This window comes from Stomoxys calcitrans, chromosome 3, assembly GCF_963082655.1.
Source record: "Stomoxys calcitrans chromosome 3, idStoCalc2.1, whole genome shotgun sequence".
Classification (NCBI taxonomy): Eukaryota; Metazoa; Arthropoda; class Insecta; order Diptera; family Muscidae; genus Stomoxys; species Stomoxys calcitrans.
Genome location: NC_081554.1, coordinates 73,266,404 through 73,289,127, shown reverse-complemented (window position 1 = coordinate 73,289,127; position 22,724 = coordinate 73,266,404). Strand labels below are relative to the sequence as shown.

At 40.0% G+C, this 22,724-nt stretch overlaps 2 protein-coding genes across 2 annotated transcripts; one reads left to right on the top strand and one right to left on the bottom strand.

The window, feature by feature from the left end:
- Positions 1 to 996: 996 nt before the first annotated feature.
- LOC106091984 (cysteine-rich protein 2-binding protein) lies at positions 997 to 18,950 on the top strand. The gene is made up of 10 exons (XM_013258713.2): positions 997 to 1,443; positions 1,520 to 1,671; positions 1,747 to 1,909; positions 1,967 to 2,470; positions 14,218 to 14,721; positions 14,782 to 15,025; positions 15,097 to 15,249; positions 18,270 to 18,405; positions 18,469 to 18,650; positions 18,702 to 18,950. The coding sequence occupies exons 1-10, from the start codon at positions 1,058 to 1,060 to the stop codon at positions 18,873 to 18,875; spliced, it is 2,598 nt and encodes an 865-aa protein (XP_013114167.2). The 5' UTR covers positions 997 to 1,057; the 3' UTR covers positions 18,876 to 18,950.
- LOC106091986 (probable ATP-dependent RNA helicase DDX23) lies at positions 18,877 to 21,473 on the bottom strand. The gene is made up of 2 exons (XM_013258714.2): positions 19,665 to 21,473; positions 18,877 to 19,603 (listed from the first exon to the last, which is right to left on the bottom strand). Exons 1-2 carry the CDS (start codon positions 21,380 to 21,382, stop codon positions 18,940 to 18,942), a joined length of 2,382 nt encoding a protein of 793 aa, XP_013114168.2. The 5' UTR covers positions 21,383 to 21,473; the 3' UTR covers positions 18,877 to 18,939.
- Between the last annotated feature and the right edge of the window lie 1,251 nt (positions 21,474 to 22,724).

The following is a 22,724-nucleotide window of genomic DNA, read 5'->3' as shown; positions in this document are numbered from 1 at the left end:
TGCTTAAATTGAGTTTTGTGAATATAGGTAGTAGAGTAACGGCCAAAACAGAATGAGTGCGTTGAGTTTTGTTTTTGAGCGTTGCGTTGGAAAATCGAACAGCACGTACGTTATATAATTTTCAAGATTGACGACTGAAATAGGACGTCATTCTGCTTTGCCATACGTGAAGTAGTGTTTTTATGCGTCAAAGTTAAAATTTTCTTAACTTTTGAGCGTTAATTTTTTGTGTTTTGTTTGCAGTGCTGCATTTTTCTTTGCAACGCTTAATAACAAAGTTCAATTACAACTTTTCCTAATAACGATTTTTGTTCTCTTTTCTTTGCATATTCCTCATTTTTTCCTTTTGCTTTATTTTGGACATATCTTGTTTAGCATAATCTATCTAGAATTGATTAATGGTCATGTGTACATATGACGCATACCCCTTACAATAACACTAGTACAAACACTTAGTTACAATTGGAAGTTTGGCGATGTCGTTTATTTTACGTAAGGAAACGATTTGTTACGCAACGACTGCTGTGCCTTTTTTCGGCGTCGTAAAATATAAATTTTCCCTAGATGAAAAAACATGTTATAGCGAAACGAACACTTTTCATTAATATTTTCCGCTTATTTTTTTATATGGAGTTTCACCGCGAAAACCGAATATAGTACCAACCTTAAGAGTCATGGCGAAACAATTAAAGGTGGTCTCATTTGTACAACAACCACAATTCATATGGTGCAATCCGCCATTTTGTCATCAAGCTGATCGACGCTTTGCCACACACAAAGAAATTAGTGTGCGTGTATGTAAACGTGTGCGTACATGAGCAGAGAATATGCTCATGTACGCACAAATCCGCCATTAATCAATACGTAGACACGAAGAGTACGATCATGATGTACCATATAAGAGGCCTATGACGTTGATTTGACAGCTGTCTATGCTATAAAGCTCATACAAGTGCTGGGCCATATATTTTTGTTTACGTTTATAAATTTGAAAAAGGATTAAGTATTTGATGCATAATTTTTCATATATTGAATTAAAAGCTTAATTAAAGAACAAATGACTACTTTGCAATGTTCTTATTGTTCTCTAAGTATCACTGACGATAGTTATTTGCATTGTGTTGAGTGTGGTGGAGATGTGCACAACAAGTGCTTATCCAGGTGTACTCCAGGTGATTTGCTGGGCGATGTTTTTTTCGATTTTACATGTGCTAAGTGTATGCAGCTGCAATATGATGGACCTTCCACATCTAGTGAAGTTTTTAATGGTGTACTGGAAAAATTTGTTAGGCAGCGTATGTCCTGGCTTTTGGTTATAACCTTAACGCTTTACAATCTTTCCATTAAATCGAAAGGTTTAAGTCGCAATGGATATTTTCACTGGCGAACACATATTGTCAACTTCATTGACAAAAATTGGGAATATTTATTTGATCCGACTGTGTAAGTGCGCAATCAAGCTCTACTAAGTGAAGCGAGTTTTTTCATAACATTTTGTGAATACAATTTTTTTCTATAGAAAACGACGTAAAAAGTGGACGGGGTCTATTTCGGGGGCCCTATCTCATAATAGTCCACAATATTTCACTTCTGGTCAAGAATTATTTGAAGAAACTGGATGGTGGAAGCTGACCCATGACAATAAAACCCCAAAATATATATTTAATTTATGTAAGTACACAGAACATACACAGAATATTGTAATAGTTTGGTTTTAATTTGAGTTAATTTTTCATGCAACCTAAGATGAACTACAATGCTTAAAACGCCAGCAAATTCGTAATGATAAACGTCAGTTAGATGATGCATACGACAGCGATAAATCCAATAACGATTTGGATAGCAAGCGCTTTAAAACTATGGAATCTGAAGACGAGGATATCTCACAATATACATGCAGTCGAATGATGTAAGAATATATGTTTTTATTTAAAACAATAGTTATTTGTCTTTTTTTTTTATTCAGTCCATATATGGGACGTAAACCCAAATTGGCCAAGCAGTTGGATGTATTAGATGATGACCACCTGTTGGGAAAAATGCCACAGAATAGTTTACTACCTCTCGATGATCCTTCCATGTCTTTGAATACGGTACAATCTAGTCTTATGGACTTTTTGGCTGAAAGTTTAGCCAGTGATGATTTAAACATGTTCAATACCTTGCCCAATATTGCATCTGAACCATTAGTTGAGCCAACGGGGAAAAATGACATTTTGCCTTCGTTGCTGGCTCACAGCAATGATAATGCAAACTTTTTTGAAAATCCTGCAGCTTTAATAAAAACCGAACCAATGGATTTAAATGGTCATTTGTATAGTGATCTAAGTTCGCAACTACTACTAAATGAGAAGCTTAAAAGTTTTTATTCAAGCACAAATTGTTATCAACAGCAAGACCTCAATCCGTTGCACCCACGTTCAGATCATACAGCTGGAATTGCGAAAAACATAAGCGAAAACATGTCATTGTAAGTAAAAAAGCCTTTTAAAAAGCACAAAACATAAACCTCATCTATTTGTTGTTTATTTTATTTTTGAAATATTACTTCGTATTATTTTCTATTACTTTTAGTTAAATTAATATTTTTTTTTTTTTTGGAAATTTCCAATCAGCACGGCTGTCGCCGGTGTATAAGATATTAAAATTTTTATTATTTTTATTTATTTATTTATTTATTTATTCGCATCTTTGCAACACTAAGCCTATTTGGCCAAAAATTCGCATTGCATATGTAACAATATGCCTAAGTACAAAAATAAAACTTAACTCTCACTAAAATCTAAATTATGAACTATTCTTATTTGATTACAAAAAAAAAAAAGAAATGGTTATTATAGGCTCCCCAGCCAATTAAAAACAAAACAGGAATAATGAAAAGCATCTAATCCTATGATGTTAGCAACAACATTCATGAAAGAGGAAAAAAAAAGAATACTACAAGCGTAGAAAATGGCACATGTTCAGAAGCGGCAGCAAAAGCATATGGAAAAAGAAAAAAATAAGTCAATTAAAAAAGGGACAAAAAGCAGAAATCAGGATTCCTCAAAGTTAAAGTAACCTGTAATTTTCAATCGAAAAGCATTGTTTGAATGAGAAAAAATTCTCAAATCAATAGGTAAAAAATTCCAGCACCGAGCAATACGTACAGCGAAAGACTTTTCGTATGAATAACATGATATCCTAGCAATAACAATTTGAGTATTTCTAACCGAACGGGAGAAGGTAAATAATTCGCGTAAAGGAAAAGGTACACCATTTTTAATTATTTTATGAAACAACAGCAGGTTAGTACAATTGATATAGTTCTCGAAGGAAACACCAAGAAACTCTCTGACGAATTCTGTTACATGTTCACGCCTGCGGACACTAAATACAAATCGAACAATGATATTAATAATACGCCTTAACCTCTGAATGTTGCCTATGGTAGTACCAGACACAACCTCAAGACCATATCTAATAGAAGGCATTAACAATGCATGGGCCAATCGTTTTCTAACCCATAGAGGCAAATAAATGTTTGTAGAATATATCCTACGCAGGGTATAGTACACTCTACTATGTACATGGTCAATATGAGCCCCAAAATTTAGATTCTTATCAAGTACCAACCCAAGACACTTAAGCTCATCCACAAAGCTAACCTCATCATATCCCAACAAAAGATGAAAATCAAACACATTATTTCCAAACAACAAGGCTTTAGTCTTTAACGGGTTAATTGTGAAGGCATTAGTACTGGTCCATCGACAAACTTGACCCAAACAACGATTAATTCCAATCTCCAAAGCATCAGGACAATCACGTTGGCCATTAAAAAGAAGTAGAACATCATCTGCATATAAGAAAACTGTGCAAATAGATAGATCTAAGCATTCAGGTAAATCATTTATGTATAGAAGAAATAGCAAGGGCCCCAAGACCGAACCTTGGGGAACACCAGAGGCCAGAGGAAGAATAGAGGAAACATTGCCATTCAAGCTAACAAATTGAGACCTACCACCTAAGTAGGATAAAATAAGTCTGCATGCAGAATTAGAAAAATTGAATTTTGAACAAAGTTTCTCTACTAAAATCTTGTAAGATATGGAATTAAATGCCTTAGTCAAATCAAGGGAAACCAAAACACTAAATCTATCCAAATTGTTATTCATTCTTATAGAGTCCGTAAGCTGAAGGAGTAAAGTGGTTGTACTATGGCCTTTACGAAATCCATGCTGGTTTTGAAAAATTCTATTTGTAAATTGTAAAAGAATCTGATCTTTCATAATATGTTCGCAAACCTTCGACAAAACAGGCAGAATGGAAATAGGTCTCAGATCTTCCAGGCTATTGACCGAAGCTCTCTTCGGAATAGGAACTACACGAGCTGTTTTCCATGCAGTAGGAAAAACAGAGGAAGTCAGAATTGCATTTACCAAATCCAATATGACACCAGATAGATGAGGAAAAAGAATATTTAAGAACTGCACAGAAACTCCATCAACTCCAATTGCTTTCGACTTAATCTTAGATATAGCAACAGCAATATCATCAATACCAATGCAATCAAAAGAAAATCCATCTTCACTAAAAGAAAAAGTATTGATATCAATAATATCATGCAAATTAGATTGCGCGCCATGCGCAAAGAATTCATTGACGTCATCTATGTCGCCATTGTACACGAAAGCATCATCACCAATGCAACCAGAACCACGAAGCACTTTCCATAAACCATCCGCATTAAGCCCACCGAAACGTCTTACAAAATACTTCCGTCTCTCTCTCCGAATTAGAGATTTAGTTTTATTTCTATATCTGCAAAAAGTTCGCCAGTTTTCTGGTGTTCTGTTCAATTGGTACTCAGAGTAAGCCATATCCCTCAAAGACTTAGTGAAAACAATATCGTTGGAGTTCATCCACTCATCACCAAACAAAACGACTCTTTTCCTCAAAACAGGAACAAAAGAAAAAAGACTTTCAAATAGGTTTGTCAGAATAGTACACTTTTCATTTACATCTGAAGACATGTACATATCAGAGAAATTAAAACTGTCCAAAAAATTAAGAACTCCAGACATATCAATGTTATTGTAGTCATAAAATTCCACAAAGGGATCTGTCCTACTCATGCGAAAATCAAAAGCCGCAAATATCAATGCATGGCGAGAAATCGCAGGGCATTGAACCTGGTCCGATAAATGTTCACTTAAATTAGAACTCAGGAGCATAAAGTCTAACAAGGTTGTGGTGCCATGCACTGCATCAAAGTGTGTGGGCCTAGAATTGTGCAAAACGGATAAACATAATCTACAGCAGGTCGAACGAACTAAAGAAGAAGAAGAAATATTGAACAAGTTGCAATTGAAGTCACCAACAACTATTATATTGGAAAACTGTATGAAAAGATCACGATGAGTTTCCTCAAACGTGGCAAAATCACCTGGAGGAGGCAAGTATACAACCCCAAATAATATCTTAGCCGAACCAGAATAAAGTTCAATAAAGAGAGACTCACACATCCCCAAAATGGAACTTTTAAAAACCAACTTATGTTTAAGGTTCGATGAAATATATATGCCTACGCCACCGCCCCTAGAATTCTTGCGGTCATTTCTATGTAAAGTATATCCTGGAACATTAACAGAGCGTGAAGAAACAGGGGATTTAAGCCAGGTCTCAGAAATTCCTACAACATCAAGCTTAGATTCATATAAAATCGATTTAAGTTCATCAAATTTAGATGAGTAAGCTGAAGGTCTCATGCTCTGGCAATTTAAATGGGCTACATTTAATTTGTCATTACATTCTCTCAATATTGAGTTTATAAAATTGTTGTTGCTAACAACAGGACCAAGGTTTAAGTTAGAAGACATCAAAGGTATAAGAATCTTCTGTTGCGGGGAGCCAAAAATTGAGAAATATTAGTAAACTAGGTCTATTTGTAATCATAACGAAGAAAATCCTAAAACCCATATAATATATTAAATTTAAATTCATATAATATATTAAATTCAAATTACTGCTAAGCAGCTGATCATTATAAATTATGAGATCCATAAAAAAAACTAACAAATTATTTGTTATATACATACATAATCAATCGAAGTATTTACACATTTGTTCAGAAATAGAGAAAAAAAAAATACAAAAATATTCAAATTATTCAAAAATTTTCGAAAATAGAAAAATTTACCAAAAAAATTGTTAATCAAATCTCTAAGAATTACAATAAACGTACGTGTAGAACGGATTATGATGTTTCGCCACCAGACGACTCAAGAAGCGCAACGCACTCATCAACACCACGAATAACTTCGCTTCCATCATGTAACGATAACTTGACCCTCAAATTGTCACCGTGCAAGATTCTGTATTTAACAGCCAGTTGTTTTCGAAGTAGTTGCTTGCAAATCATGTTGAAGTGGCTTGCTGCAGGAGAATAGTGATCGTTTAAATATACCCGGCGTTCAACATCATTGCCAGCACCATTAAAAAAGTCACACACCCTCAACGACCGTGTTTTCCAGTATTCGCTCATAATAGCATCTCGAATCATTACATTATTTAATTTAAGCAGAATAAACTTTCGGTTACTTATGTAGCAAACATGGTTTATGTCTTGCTTAGTAATGTCAACCTTGAAGAAAGCACCTAATGAGACAACAGTGCCAACTAAATCAGTAATTCCACCGGGTAGGCCACCAATGATTATGTCCCCACGATTAAGACGTCGATGTAACATGTTATTTTCCATTTCCAACTTGGAAATCCTAAGAGATGTTGAAGTTTCCACAGATATTATTTTTTTATTACATTCAACAATGTCTGCTCTAATGCCACTCATACATGTAGACATCTCTGTTTTTATATCATCCAAAGCATCTTTAATCGCCATTTGGTCACTATTATTCTTTGTGATGAAATCATCCAGCTTTCTTTCTAAACTGCATATGTCAGTAAAAAAACCATTTGTGCCAATATTATTTTCACACGAGTTACATATAAAGGCGCTTGATTTCACAGACCTCAGCGCAAGTAAATCTTTCTCCGATAGTTTGACGCAGTTGGCATGGAACCAGCGGGAGCACAGTCTGCACATCACACTCCCAGATTTATTTATTGGCTCCTCGCAGCAACCACATTTTAGAGATTTGTTTCCCGGCATAGCTCAAAAATAATAAAGCAGCAAACACAACAGCAACAACAACAGCACGCAAAGAGGAATACAAAAATATCAAAATATCCAGTTAGGAATTCAGCAATAGCAATGCAATAACAACGGCAACGATGGTTATGCAACTCAACACCAGCTTGGGAGAATATGATTCTCTGTAGATTCGGCCAATTTACAGGAAAACTTGATAAAATTCCAAAAGCCTGCAGTTTGTTTAATGTAAAGCGCGAAAAAATACTTCAACTGAAGAACAGTATAATAGAGAATTTTAAAAAGAATGACCAGCTGTCAAACGCACACTTCTACTCAGGCATAGGGTTGCCAAATTTATATACCCACCACCATAGGATAGGGGATATATTCATTTAGTCATTCCGTTTGCAACACATCGAAATATTAATTTCCGACCATACAAAGTATATATATTTCGGATCCTCGTAAAATTCTAAGATGATTTAGCGATGTCCGTGTGTCTGTCCGTCTATCCGTCTGTCGTCAGTCTGTTGTAATCACTTTACAGCCTTCAAAAATTGAGGTATTGAACTGAAATTTGGCACAGATACGTCTTTTTGATGCACGCTGGTTAAGTTCTTGAACCGGCCAAATCGCCCATAATGCCCATAAATGCTTTATTTTTTAGCCGATTTCGCTGAAACAGGAAGTAGCTTTAGGCCTCCCGATATCTGGCGCAAATATGGTTCAGATCGGACAATATTTAGATATAGCTGCCATATATAGGCCGATCTGTCGGTAAAGGGTCTAAGACCCATAAAAGCTGCATTTATTACCCGATTTCGCTGAAATTTAGAACAGTGAGTTATTTCAAGCCTGCAGACATCCGACCCAAACATGAGTCAGATCAGACTATATAGATATAGCTGTCATATAGACCGATCTTCAGACTTAGGGTTATAATCTTATAAAAAACACATTTATTGTCTGAAAATGTTACTTGTATATGAGTTCTCGGGACCTGAATAGAATATGATCAAGACCAGCCCCTATTGAAATATAACTACGGATAAAGTAGTGGAGGATGATTACTATATCCTTGTTTAATTTGGTCCAGATTTGTTTAGAGGTGCCATATAGAACGATTTCTCGATTTAAAATCTTGGCCCTATAAAAAGCGCATTTATTATCCGATTACGTTGAAATTTGACACAGTGACTTTTGATAGGCTTTTCGATATCCGTGTCCTATATGGTTCAGATCGCTTTATATTTGGATGTAGCTGCCAAAAAGACAAATATTTTGGTCTACAAAATTGAACAGTGACCAGTTACACCACTCAATGTCCGTGCCGAATTTGAGTGCATAAGTTATCCAATTTTCACCGGATTGTGACGAAAAGGGGTTTATGTATATACCCGAGTTGGTGGGTATCCAAAGTTCGGCCCGGCCGAACTTAATGCATTTTTACTTTTTATTTAGTGGTTTGGCGCATTCAAGGGACTCTATTTTAGACTTCATCTTTACCTACACATGTATCTTCGTTTCGAAGTTTTACAATGAAAAGTAACATAACAAGAGGGGGAAGTTCCGCCCATATGTTAGTTTTTTTTTTGTAAATTTTGTTTTACGATATTAAAAATTAAGTGTCTTACTGGCGAAACTGCGAGAAATATTCTTGTGGAAGATGTTAACCCTTAATCGACTCATTAAAGCGGTAGTTTAAGCATCTTTGCTGAAAAAGGGTTTAAAACTTATTTATAATGTTGTTGTTGTTGTAGCAGTGTGTTGTACACTGAGGCGGCAGCCCTTGCCGATGAAGGACTTCATCGGGTCAATCCGGTACGTACAACCGGCTGCCATGGGATTGATTATTTATAATGAATATGTGGCTGTTCAAAATATTCTATAAAAATGTACACCATGAGATTCTACTATCTCAATTCGACACGGTCAGCCATGCCAAATTATTTGAGGACATCGCCAACACGTCCCTCCAGCCAGGCCTTAAACGTTGGGTCGCGAATTATCTGTGTGGCCGCCAGTCATTTGTGGAATTTAGGGATAAGAAGTCAAAACACCGTAGAGTGAAACAGGGAGTTCCCCAAGGCGGGGTGATATCTCCGGCTCTGTTTAACCTCTACCTATCCTCCATCCCACCTCCTCCAGACGGCATAGAGATCGTATCATATGCGGACGACTGTACGATCTTGGCATCAGGCCCCCCACCCATTGATGACATCTGCGATAGGTTGAACGTCTACCTCAACGAGCTTGCCTCATATTTCGCTGCAAGAAATCTGAAGATATCCGCCACCAAATCTTCAGCCACACTGTTCACTACAAATACGCAATCCCATGGCAGCCGGTTGTACGTACCGGATTGACCCGATGGAATCCTCCATCGGCAAGGGCTGCCGTCTCGGTGTAAAACACACTGCTACAACAACAACAACTACAAATACGCGTGAGGTGAATTCTGAGCTGACTGTGATGGTCGATGGAGAATTGATTCCGACCATCAAGTGTCCCAAAATACTTGGCGTCACATTTGACAGCTCCTACACTTTCTCCCCACATGCCACAGCAATCTGCAATAAAGTCAAAAGTAGAAACAAGGTCCTCAAGTCACTCGCTGGCAGCACTTGGGGTGCAGACAAAGAAACCTTGTTGACCACGTACAAAGCAATTGGCCGGTCTGTGGTAAGTTATGCAGCGCCAGTCCCATGGCAGCCGGTTGTACGTACCGGATTGACCCGATGGAATATTCATCGGCAAGGGCTGCCGCCTCAGTGTACGTGTTCGTCTTTTTTCGTCATGGGAGAGGCACATCCCGGAGTGCCTTCTCCGTATGCTTTTGGTCCGTGCCGGGATTGAAAAGAACCCCGGACCCTGGTTCTGTTCCGTTTGCCAGAACCGCCTTCATCATCGGTCAGTGTCGGTGAGGTGTAACAGGTGCTTGGAGTGGGTACATTTCCGTTCTTGCTCTGGCCTAACTTCGCTACGGGAGTATAGTCATACTGGCTATGTCGCTAGGTGCTGTGCGAACACAGCCAGCAGTGGGTCACAAGCGTCGCCGTCGTCGCCTTCGGCGTCCTCGTCGTCGCCTTCGGCGTCCTCGTCGTCGGACTATGTGACCCCCCCGACCTCTCCCGTACGGCAATTTATGCAAAGACAGCACCCTAGCCCTACTATTGCCAGGCCAGTGTCGGGAAATGTATCGTTCCTGCAGTTAAACTGCAATGGACTGCGAGGCAAGATTGATGAGATTGTGGATTTTATGAGTCGGAAGAGCATATCGGTCGCAGCGATCCAGGAGACAAAGCTGACTAACACCTGCAGCTTGCACAGTTGTCACGGCTACAATGTGCTACGTAAGGATCGCTCAAGGAATGGAGGTGGGGGATTGGCCTTCGTTATACACCATTCCGTGCAGTATAGACCTATCTCGCCTGCGCTTGACGCTAGTGACCCATACATGGAATGTATGGGGGTAGCAGTCAAGTCTGGTACTGCCGAGATAGAGATATACAACGTGTATATACCGCCGGTTGGCAGCTGTGTCCCGATTAATGGCCAGGCCTACAGCCCCGACATAAGTGGGTTGCTATCTGGCCATAGTCGTCTGGTTCTGGGGGATTTCAATGCACATCACTCGTCATGGCATTCTCCCCTAGGCAACGACCAGCGTGGCATAGCTTTGGCAGAGCAGATAGATAGCTCCACGTTTTGCACGGTGAATGAGGATGCCCCCACTAGGATTACGAGGAGGTGCAGCAGCTCGCCAGACATCTCAATCGCATCCCCTGATCTCCTGAGTGACGTATCCTGGCAAGCCGTCATCTCTTTGGGGTCAGACCACCTCCCCATAATCCTCACCATCGACCGACCACCCGACTTCATAACCTCTGAGCGCCGAACGTTCATCAACTATAAGAAGGCCAATTGGACTGGCTTCAGAGAGTATACCAATCGCCGCTTCAATGAACTGCCACCCCCCTCTGATGTGCTTGTGGCCGAGAGGAAATTCCGAGACATCATCAACGCAGCAGCCGCTCGCTTTATACCAGCCGGTCGAATACCGCAAGTGCGACCCAATTTCCCGGCGCAAGCAGTGGTACTCGCAGACGAGCGTGATGGGATTCGTGCTATGGACCCCGCTAACCCCAGAATCAGCGAGCTGAATCTGGAAATAAACAGGGTAGTCAACGAACATAAGCGGAATTTGTGGCTGGAACACTTGGAGCAATGTAACTTAGGCACCGGTGCAGGCAAATTGTGGGCCACTGTTAAGTCTCTCTCGAACCCCGGTAGACGGGACGACAGGACCTCAGTCACTTTTGGCGAGTTAACCGTGACTGATCCGAAGAGATGCGCCAGGTTGTTCAACCGTCAATTTATCGTGCATCCCGAGAGAGACAGGGCAAGGAGGAGAGCCATTCGCCGTATTCGTGGTCTCCGAGCCGATGAACAGCCATCACAATTTACCGTGGGCGAAGTTACAAATGTCATCCGTGGCGCCAAATCTTCCAAGGCGTTGGGCCCCGACGGAATCTCTACATTGATGCTGAAGAATCTGGATTTACCTGGAGTTGAGTACCTTACCACTGTCCTTAACCTGTCATTGAACACTCTTATAGTTCCCGATGTCTGGAAAATGGGCAGAGTGATCCCGCTACTGAAGCCTGGTAAAGACCCGAGTTTGGGGGAGTCGTACAGACCGATCTCCCTTCTCTCACCAGTGGCTAAGACGCTTGAGGCATTACTCCTCCCGAGCCTCGTAGGAGAATTTCCATTCGCCGAGCATCAACACGGATTTCGGAGACTGCACAGCACAACAACAGCTTTGCATGCCATCACCACACACATTTGCCGTGGCTTCAATCAACCCAGGCCATGTGATAGGACGGTCCTCGTGGCATTGGACCTATCGAAGGCATTCGACACGGTCAGCCATGCCAAATTATTTGAGGACATCGCCAACACGTCCCTCCAGCCAGGCCTTAAACGTTGGGTCGCGAATTATCTGTGTGGCCGCCAGTCATTTGTGGAATTTAGGGATAAGAAGTCAAAACACCGTAGAGTGAAACAGGGAGTTCCCCAAGGCGGGGTGATATCTCCGGCTCTGTTTAACCTCTACCTTTCCTCCATCCCACCTCCTCCAGACGGCATAGAGATCGTATCATATGCGGACGACTGTACGATCTTGGCATCAGGCCCCCCACCCATTGATGACATCTGCGATAGGCTGAACGTCTACCTCAACGAGCTTGCCTCATATTTCGCTGCAAGAAATCTGAAGATATCCGCCACCAAATCTTCAGCCACACTGTTCACTACAAATACGCGTGAGGTGAATTCTGAGCTGACTGTGATGGTCGATGGAGAATTGATTCCGACCATCAAGTGTCCCAAAATACTTGGCGTCACATTTGACAGCTCCTACACCTTCTCCCCACATGCCACAGCAATCTGCAATAAAGTCAAAAGTAGAAACAAGGTCCTCAAGTCACTCGCCGGCAGCACTTGGGGTGCAGACAAAGAAACCTTGTTGACCACGTACAAAGCAATTGGCCGGTCTGTGGTAAGTTATGCAGCGCCAGTGTGGTCACGTCAGCTTTGTGACACGCAGTGGAATAATATTCAGATCTGTCAGAATGCCGCCCTCCGAACTGCGACGGGCTGCCTCCTTAGTTCTCATGTGGACCACCTCCACCAGGAGACAAAGATCCTACCAGTGCGAAGACATAACTACATGCTGTCTAAGCAATACCTTTTGGGCTGTTATCGCAGAAATCATCCAAATCATCATCTTGTGGATAGATACCCACCGCCCAGAAGCCTTAAGGTAGATCTACATGATCTAGAGCGTGAGGTCCAGCGCTACAAGAGAGAACCTCTAGATCAAGCGGCATATCAAGCGGGTCTGAACAACATTCATGCAGACACGGTAGCAGACGCGTTAACTGGCTACCGGGTGAATGTAGTCCTTGGAGTACGACCGCCACCCATTGCACCCGAAGAAATCGACCTCCCCCGGCAAACCAGAGTGATTCTGGCTCAATTACGTTCCGGCAGATGCAGCCGCCTCAATTCCCACAGAGCTAGGATTGATGCCGACGTGCAAGATGTATGTCCCGACTGTAACCAGGGACCGCACGATACACGTCACCTGTTTAACTGCCCGGCCAGACCCACTCGACTCAGACCCAGATCCCTGTGGACGCACCCCATCTTAGTCGCGGAGTTCCTGGGTCTTGACACTCAACAGAATCAAGCAGACGAAAGATAGTACACAATAAACTGCTACAACAACAACAACAACAACTATCTCAATCCCATGGCAGCCGGTTGTACGTACGAGATTGACCCGATGAAGTCCTTCATCGGCAGGGGCTGCCGCCTCAGTGTACAACACACTGCTACAACAACAACTATTGGTCTCGGAATTCACCTTAACCCAAAACTTAACCCAAACGCAATTAATCATTAAAAATGTTAAGTACATTTTAGGGTTAATATAGTACTTTTTCTAAAAATCGACAATAAAATTTTATATTGGAGGAAGACATCAGGTTAGGTTGAAAAGAGGGTGCAGATATTAATCCGCCCAATGCCACTATGGACATACACCTAAGTAAAAGTATAAAGTAACCCCTAAAAAGAAAATTTAAAGTTAGGAATTCCGTGCTACTCACAAAATACCACTCCCCTAAGTTGGTTCATGTCTGTGCCGCTATCTGTTAGATGCGAAAGCCGCGCAATGACAAAGGAAATGCTTCAAAGTCTCATCATGTTCCCCGCATGCCCTACACACCCTATCACTTACCGCACCGATTTTACATAAGTGAGCTCGTAGTCCTATGTTGCCCGTTATGATATCAATGTAATACCCTATTTTCAGCACGGGATCATTATGCACCATCAGTGAAAATTTCAGCCGTTTCTGAGTCTATAAGGAAAAGGCAAACAAACAAACCTACAAACAAACACAAATTGATTTTTATATATAAGATAAGATCAGTATTTGTATAAATAAATTAATATTTATTATTATTTTTTATTTAATGATTTCAAATTAAAATGACATATTTTATCACTAGTGCATCAGAAAATAGCATTCAAACACCACCTCCTGATACCACTTACTTAGAAAATGCGCCACAGGATGAAAAATATGATTCCTCACCACAACTAAGGCCATGCACCTATGATGAAGATTCAGATACCGGTAGTGATGAATTTTCACCTCGCATTGTCCAAGTTACAAATTTCCAACAACTACCGGAAGAGGATAGAACAAAAAATTCCAATAAATTTGGCAAACAAGAAAAACACCTTGCTGCAAATACATCAAGCAGCGAATTGAAGCAAAAGCAAGCTAAAGCAGGCAACAAGTATTTGAAAAGCAGCGACGATGAGGAAGATGAAAATGAAGATCATACGGATAATGATATACAAAAGCTCTTAAAGGACTGTAAACCAAGTTTGTTTACCAAGCAACCACGTCGCCAATGGCCATGGCTGGTGGAAAAAACAATAGATAACCCGGCAGAAGAAAATTCTGTGGATTTATCATCCGAAACAGTATCAAATAATAATGCAGAGTAAGCTACTTTTGTTTCTTTACAACCTCCTTGAATATATCTGATATTATCTTCTTTAAGTCTTACCAGATTAAGCGAGTACGAAGAAAAAGAGTTATTGAAAAAATTGCGTCGCATATTTGCGCTAGAAGATAAATGTAAAATTCAAATACCTTCATATGTCAGAAGATTTTATCAAAAGTTGTGCATAAGGGAATGGAAAAGATCTCATGGTAAAGTACTGTTTAACTTAGACGATTATATTAATGATCGCCAAGCAATGAAAGAGCAAACCGATAAAGTAAAACATATCGATCGTTATCAGGTAAACCCATGCTATATAATCGCTAATTATTTGTCTGTTTTATTTGTATGGTTTTTATTTTGGTTTACCAGTTATTAACTCAATCCTCAGGAGATAACAGAAGATCGTTTCATGCACGAATCGTTGGTACCTTTCAATGTGAGTTCTTTGAGTCTCCATATACGCAAAGAGTTCTGCATCCATACATTTACCGAAATAGTAAATATTTTCCACCATTTTTAAAGGTAAGTTATTTAATTTATTAGATGATTATTATTACATTTAATTACCCGACACGGGATAACTGTGAGCACCACACAGGCTTGAACATTGAGGTCCTATCTGTATGGTGTTCATTGCTGTCACCAGAAGCTTAGCTGCGAGCTACCGGGCGCGTCCACAGGTTGCAGATAATGGAATGCTCCATACGGAGTAGCTGCAACGGCAGACGCGGACAATCAGTGGTATCGAGCGGAGAGTCTCAGTGAGAGGCCGGGCCGTACCAGCTCTTGTACAAATACAGAGTACCTATGATGCTCGATGTAACAAGGGGGGTTATTGGCGCCTTTAAATAGCCAATGGCCACACTGTTCCCGCGGCGATCGGTCTTTTGGACCGAAACCAGATTGTTCATCTACAGGAGCTTGACTAGAATCGCCACCTCCATATGAAAATGTGTCTACAATAACAACAAAAACAACATTTCAATTAACGAAGTTGTGCAGAAAACAGCAAAAAAAATAACAATACAAATATTTGACCATTTTAAAATTCAAATATCTATATCTCTTTTGGAGATCACCATATCGCAGAGATTACCATGTCCGCCCATGACGCTGTATACCGGGGTTCGAATCCTAGCTATCCCTTCTAAGGAGGCTGGCGACATATGTAAACCATTAAGCCATGTAAAAACTACTTAAAAGTTGTTGCCGGCCTTATGGGCTCGGCTATAAAAAGGAGGTGCCTTATCAGTGAGTTTAAACTTGAATCAGATAGCACTCATTGATATGTGGGAAGTTTACCTCTGAAATGTTCGTGAGGAAATTTGCAAGTTCTCGTAAACAGCACACGATTAAACTTTTAGTTTAGGTAAACCGTATATATTGCGGTAGTAGTTTGTCCATTGTCCGGTGCATACGTTTTTTTCTTGTCTGTTCTCCGTGTCAAGTGCAGTTATTTTCTCTTGTTTAAAAAACTTGAAATTAACAAAGGGGTCGATTATGTATGGCAACTAAACTTTAGTTGCGTTTGCCAGGAAATAAAATCATGAATTACAAATTAGTATAAAGTTAAAATTTTTTATCAGTTTCATTCGATATCAGTGTTTGGAACGTTCAACTACTAAATAGATTGCAAAATAGTATGCAATTCAATGCAGAAATGGACATTTCTATAACAAATTTGGACGTTGGCAACACAACCGAAGTTGGGTTGCAATCCATAATCGACCTAAAAATTGAACATCGCCAACAGTGCCACCTTCTAAAAACAATCATAAGAAAATTATAAAAATATACTCAACAACAGTGAAATCGACCTAATTAAACAAACCGAATTAGCCATATAACAAAAAAACAAGTAAAAAGGCGTTAAATTCGGATACCTTATGCCTCATGGCAGCTATATCGAAATATATTCCGATTTGGACCAAATACTAATAAGTAAAAGTAAAGGTAGAATCTAGACCGATTTGGGCCAAGTTGTAGAAAAATGTCTAAGAGCCTAACACAACTCACTGTCCCAAATTTCGGCGACATCGGACAATAAATGCGCCTTTAATGGGGCCAAGACTTTAAATCTAGGTATGGGTCTATATGACAGCTATATCCAAATCTGGATCGATTTGGGCCAATTTGCAGAAAAATGTCGAAGAGCCTAACACAACTCACTGTCCTAAATTTTGGCGACATCGGACAATAAATGCGCCTTTTATGGGCCCAAAACCTTAAATCGAGAGATCGGTCTATATGGCAGCTATATTCAATTCTGGACTGATCTAGGCCAAATTGAAGAAAGATGTCGAAGGTCCTAACACCACTCACTGTCCCGAATTTCGGCGACATCGGACAATAAATGCACTTTTAATGGGCCCAAAACCTTAAATCGAGAAATCGGTGTATATGGCAGCTATATCCAAATCTGTAACGATCTGTGCCATATTGCAGAAGCATGTCGAGGGGCTTAGCTTGATTCACTGTCCCAAATTTCGCGACATCGAACAATAAATGCGCCTTTTATGGTCCCAATCGAGAGATCGGTTTATATGGCAGCTATATCCAAATCTGGGCCGATCTGGGCAAAATTGAAGAAGGATATCGAAGGGCCTAAGAAGAATCACAAAAGAAGAATCTATGCAAAGTTTCAGCTGAATATCTCCATTTTTAAAGACTGTAGTGTGATTTCAACAGACAGACGGAAATATACCGAACGCAACACATCACAAAAACCAAAACATGAACTTCGTGCGCCATAGTACTTGGGCGCGAAAAGGTATTGCTTAGACAACAGGTAGTTATGCCTTCGCACGGGTATGATCTTTGTCTCCTGATTGAGGTGGTCCACATGAAAATTGAGGGGACAGCCCTCCGCAGTTCGAATGGCGGCATTCTGACAGATCTGTATATTATTCCACTGCGTGTCACAAAGCTGACGGGACCAAACTGGCGCTACATAACTTACCACAGACCGGCCAATTGCTTTGTACGTTGTCAACAAGGTTTCTCTGTCAGCTCCCCAAGTGCTGCCGGCAAGTGTCTTGAGGACTTTGTTTCTACTTTTGACTTTATCGCAAATTGCTGTGGCATGTGGGGAGAATGTGTAAGAGCTGTCAAATGTGATGCCAAGTATTTTGGGACACTTGATGATCGGAATCATTTCCCCAAGGACCATTACAGTCAGCTCGGTATTCACCTAACGCTCTAAATCTATCTTAGACTTCTGGGATGGTCTGACAAGATGATATTTTGGATGGTCTCTGCTATAGCAGCCCAGTAGGATCTTGTTTCTACTTTTGACTTCATAACAAATTGCTGTGGCATGTGAGGAGAATTTGTAAGAGCTGTCAAATGTGACACCAAGTATTTTGGGACACTTATTGGTCGAAATTGTCACTCCGTCGACTGCCTGCATAGCAGACGGGCAGTTTTAAACTTTTATTTTCTCAAAAAAAAAAAAAATAAATTTGATTTGTTCAACTGTTTATCCCGATACGTTTGTTTCGCTTCCATGTTTTTTCTGATATGTACTTGTTTTTTTTTTTCAGCTCATGTGTGAACTGCAGTATAAAGTTAATAATAAATACCCCAGTCGAGCTCCCATCGATTTCTGTTATGTTCGTCCCAATCACATAGCTGCTGTTAATTCATTATTGCAAACCGTATTCTGGCCAGGCATTGATAGTAAGTTGTAACTAAAAAAAAGATTTAACTACATTAATCACAACTTGAAAAAAAATCCTGCAGTGTCAGAATGCTTAAGCTATCCTGATTATAGTGTGGTGGCGCTTTACAAAAAATTGGTCGTCGGTTGTGGTTTCTTAGTCCCTGATGTGGGTTTTAACGAGGCGTACATATCATTTATGGCTGTAAGACCTGGTTGGCAACGCAGCGGCATCGGAACATTCATGTTATATCATTTGATACAAGTAAGTATGACTTAATGGATTATATTTGAGTTACATTATGGCCTTTTTTAGACTTGTATGACCAAGGATATAACACTTCATGTATCCGCAACAAATCCAGCCGTGGTGCTATACCAAAAATTTGGCTTTAAAATGGAAGAGGTGGTCTTGAATTTCTACGACAAATACTTACCCTTCGAATCAACAGATAGCCGACATGCCTTATTTTTGCGTTTATCAAGATAAATTATGTGTTTGATTTGAACGCATTGTATTTTATTTGTTACCGTTAAAAATATACAAAAAAAAATTATGCAAAAATTTTTTCTTCTCTCCTCTTTTTAGTAACCACTGTTCCTGGCTTATGCTGGGCATCAGGGTGATTCATTAGCTCAGGTGGACATACTGAAACCGGACTAGCCATCACCACCTGCTTCAAATCGTAAAATAGAGCACTATCATCTTTAGTGACAAACGAAATGGCAACACCATTTTTGCCAGCTCTGCCTGTACGACCAATACGATGTGTGTAATCCTCAATAGTTTTGGCCATATCATAATTAATAACCAATGATACATCCTTAATATCAATACCTCTGCCTGCCACATCAGTAGCCACCAATATGTCTTTAGATCCCGACTTTAGAGATGCTAGGGCATATTCACGCTGTTCTTGTCCCTTACCACCGTGTAGAGTACAAGAATTGTAGCCCAATTTCTCAAGACCTTTAGCCAAAACATCGGCGCCTTTCTTTTGGTTGACGAATATAATAACCGGTGGATCGATTCCTCTCTTAAGGATCTCAATAAGTTTCTTGCGTTTATCATTTTCGCCCATCATGTAAACGATTTGTTCTGTACGCTCAGTTGGCTTGCCAACAGAGCCAATATAGACAGTGGCGGGTCGTCTCAAATATGAACGTGCCAGACGTTCAACAGCCGGCGGCATAGTAGCTGTAAACATCACGGTTTGTCTGTAAAATGAAAAACATTTGTGGCTTTATGGAAATAATGGTTGTTAAGTTGTCTACTAACCTGTATTTCTTTTTGGAGTAAAAGTTTTCCATGAGCTTGTTTGCATCTTCTGCTTCCTCTGAGTCGGGCTTTAAGTTTGTCACGGGCATGTATTCCAAGATTTTTTGTACATCTGGTTCAAAACCCATGTCAATCATACGATCTGCTTCGTCGAGTACAATGTATGTACACTGGTTCAATACCAAATAGCGATTTTCCAGAACATCAATTAAACGACCAGGGGTAGCAATTACAATTTCGCAACCCATACGCAAGCGAAAACCTTGTTCCTCGCGAGATAGACCACCGACCACAACAACAGTTCGTATTCCTAAGGGTTGACCAAATTTGACGGTTTCCTCCTCAATTTGCTGGGCCAATTCGCGAGTGGGAGCCATAATGATAGCGTATGGGCCTTGATCTACATCTTCAAGGCGTTCGATTTTTGGCAGCGATTGAATCCAGGATAAAAGGGGTATGAGGAATGCCAGGGTTTTACCGGAACCTGTTTCTGCCACGCCGATAATATCTCGATTCTGTAGACCAATTGGTATAGCCTGTCTTTGAATTGGTGTTGGTTCTTTGTAGCCGACACCGTCAATAATGTCAAGAATTTCTTTGGGAAAACCAGACTCCTTCCAACTACGTATGGGATTGGGAATTTTGCCACCTTTAATGGTTATGTTGTAATCTTCTCGGAAAATACGCCAGTCTCGTTCTGTCATTTCATCGTTGTCCTTCTCCGACCAATGACGGTCATCCCATTTTTGTTTCTCTTCTTTTCTTTTCACTTTAATTAAACGCACTTTTTCCTGCTCTTTTTCGGCTTCTGTGCGTCGCTTTTCCAATAGATCGCCATAAAATTGACTTTGCGTTCTCTTTTGTTCTTTGATGTCAATGCCAGCAACGTTTCCACGGCCATAAAACTGAACGTGATGCCGCTCCTTATACAAATTATTGTAGTCCACTGATGTGTCCTCTGCGGCATCCCAATCAAAAACAAATTTACGATCATTCAATCGCCTAACTCTTCTCTTCTTTTTAATAATTCCCAAGTAACGTTCTCTTATGGCTTCCAATTCCTTTTCTTTGTCTTTTTGGGAAAGATCATCTGCCCTTCTGGATTCCCGATCCCTGTCACGTTCACGATCTCTTTCACGCCCAGCATTACGCTCGTTCCTTCCATCTGAACGTCGCGCCGAAATGCTAAAGCTGTTATCAACTGTGTTGCTGCTAGATGGTACGCTAACACTAACACCAGTTGATGTTGATGTACTTGCTTTGGTACCAGCAGACTGACCTGCTCTCATGGCGGCCACTTCTTCTTGTCTACGTTTAAGAGCTTCTGCAGCCCGCTGCTCCTTAGTCAAAAACACTGGCTTGCTACGTGCCTCCTCCTCCTTTTTCTTCTTTTCCAAAAGCTCTTCCAGTGACAAGGGTTCCAATTTTTTAGGCTTCTCTTTTCTATGATCTTCAGTAAGTTCATCATCCTCTATTATAATTACATCCTTTGTAGGCTTATTGCTCCTACTCTCCTCACGTTTCTTATCCTTAATTCGAGATGATTCGTAGTCTCTTTGACGATCTCTAGATCTAGACCTTTCGCGATTCCTTTCCCGATTCAAGGAACGTTCTGATGATTTACCTCGACCTCCTTGACCGCTCCGATTATCACGATTGCGGTCACGTTCACGATCCCTTTCACGTGAACGGGAGCGACGTTTCCTTTCATTACCCATAGCTTGTTATTAATATAAAAATTTATAATTTAATAAAACAATTTTGTTCTTTCCACTCGGCGGAATTTTTGTCGGAAAACAAACGTTTCAGAGTAGGTAAACAAGGTAATGCTGGCAGCCCAGCTGATTGAAAAAGTTAGTTAAGGCTCTATCACACTACATATTCTTGTGTTATGACATGTCACTTTTTATGTATCATGACAAGGGTTCCAATTTCATATGTGTGTCCGAATTGCCAATTTACATACGATTCATCATTTTTGCTTCCACACTAGTATGTTATATTTGTATGACATAACCTAAAAATGTTTTTTATTGCTACAAATTGTTAAAATTGTGAAAACAATTTAATTTGTGTTGCTTTTTATTATGTTTTTTTCGGAAGGAATAGTTGAGTACAATTTTTTATTATTGTTTTGATTTTATAGTAAATCTCAATGTCAAAGGCTTGATAACACAGTTGTGATTTTTTTGTAAAATCCAAAAAATATGATCTATTTGATTCCGATATTCCACACAAAAGCAACAAAACAGTGTTATAATATAAATATAAAACACATTTGAAGAACATAAGTTGTATAAAAAGTTTAGTTCAAAAACCACGTTGACATTTCAATTTACAGCATTTGCCACTCAAAGTAGTTTCTTTGGGGAAAGAGTTTTATTGTTGTGCTAATGACCTCACCGCTTAATTGTACCATACATAAGACTCAAGGCGAATTTAAAATGGTGGTCTCACGCGAACAGCTGTTAACAGCCGGCCGGGTTTGACAGTATTAAGATGTCAGATTTTTGTTTGCATTCTCTTTATTGTTATCCTCTTTCTCGCATATTCTCCACTCTTGCGCTCACACGTATACACACACGCACACAAATTTGCTTGCGGGTGTTGGCAAAACGACGACCACCTTGATGGCAAGATGGCGGATTGCACCATATGATTTGTGGTTGTTGTACAAATGAGACCACCTTTAATTATTTCGCCTTGGGTTGCAGCCAAGCCATTTATGTGGCCACCAAAAAATAGTTGTGTAAAATACAAGATGAAGGCAAACATCGAGTTATAATTTTGGCCAAATTTTAATCGGAAATTTCGTTTAGGATATGTCAGTGCATTTCTTATCGCTACAAAAACTTCGGCAGAGGTGCATACTGCGCTTAAAATATGTCAATGCATTTGTTATGGTAACGAAAATTTCGCCAGAATTGCATACTGCTCTAAAGGGCTGGTACTAGCAGATTTCATTCAGTACGACATTCCTCCAATACCTATGGTAAAATTTTAGTAAACTTCTTATTTGATCATTGTTATTTTCGTAATGTTTCAAAAAATACATCGCGA

Bases quoted from the DNA above. Each gene is read 5' to 3' on its own strand.
- LOC106091986 (XM_013258714.2), bottom strand. From the start codon at position 21,382: ATGGGTAATGAAAGGAAACGTCGCTCCCGTTCACGTGAAAGGGATCGT. The intron at 19,604-19,664 runs GTTAGTAGACAA...TTCATTTTACAG, and splicing joins TACTCCAAAAAGAAATACAG to ACAAACCGTGATGTTTACAG.
- LOC106091984 (XM_013258713.2), top strand. From the start codon at position 1,058: ATGACTACTTTGCAATGTTCTTATTGTTCTCTAAGTATCACTGACGAT. The intron at 1,910-1,966 runs GTAAGAATATAT...TTTTTTATTCAG, and splicing joins TATACATGCAGTCGAATGAT to TCCATATATGGGACGTAAAC. The intron at 18,406-18,468 runs GTAAGTTGTAAC...AAAATCCTGCAG, and splicing joins ATTCTGGCCAGGCATTGATA to TGTCAGAATGCTTAAGCTAT.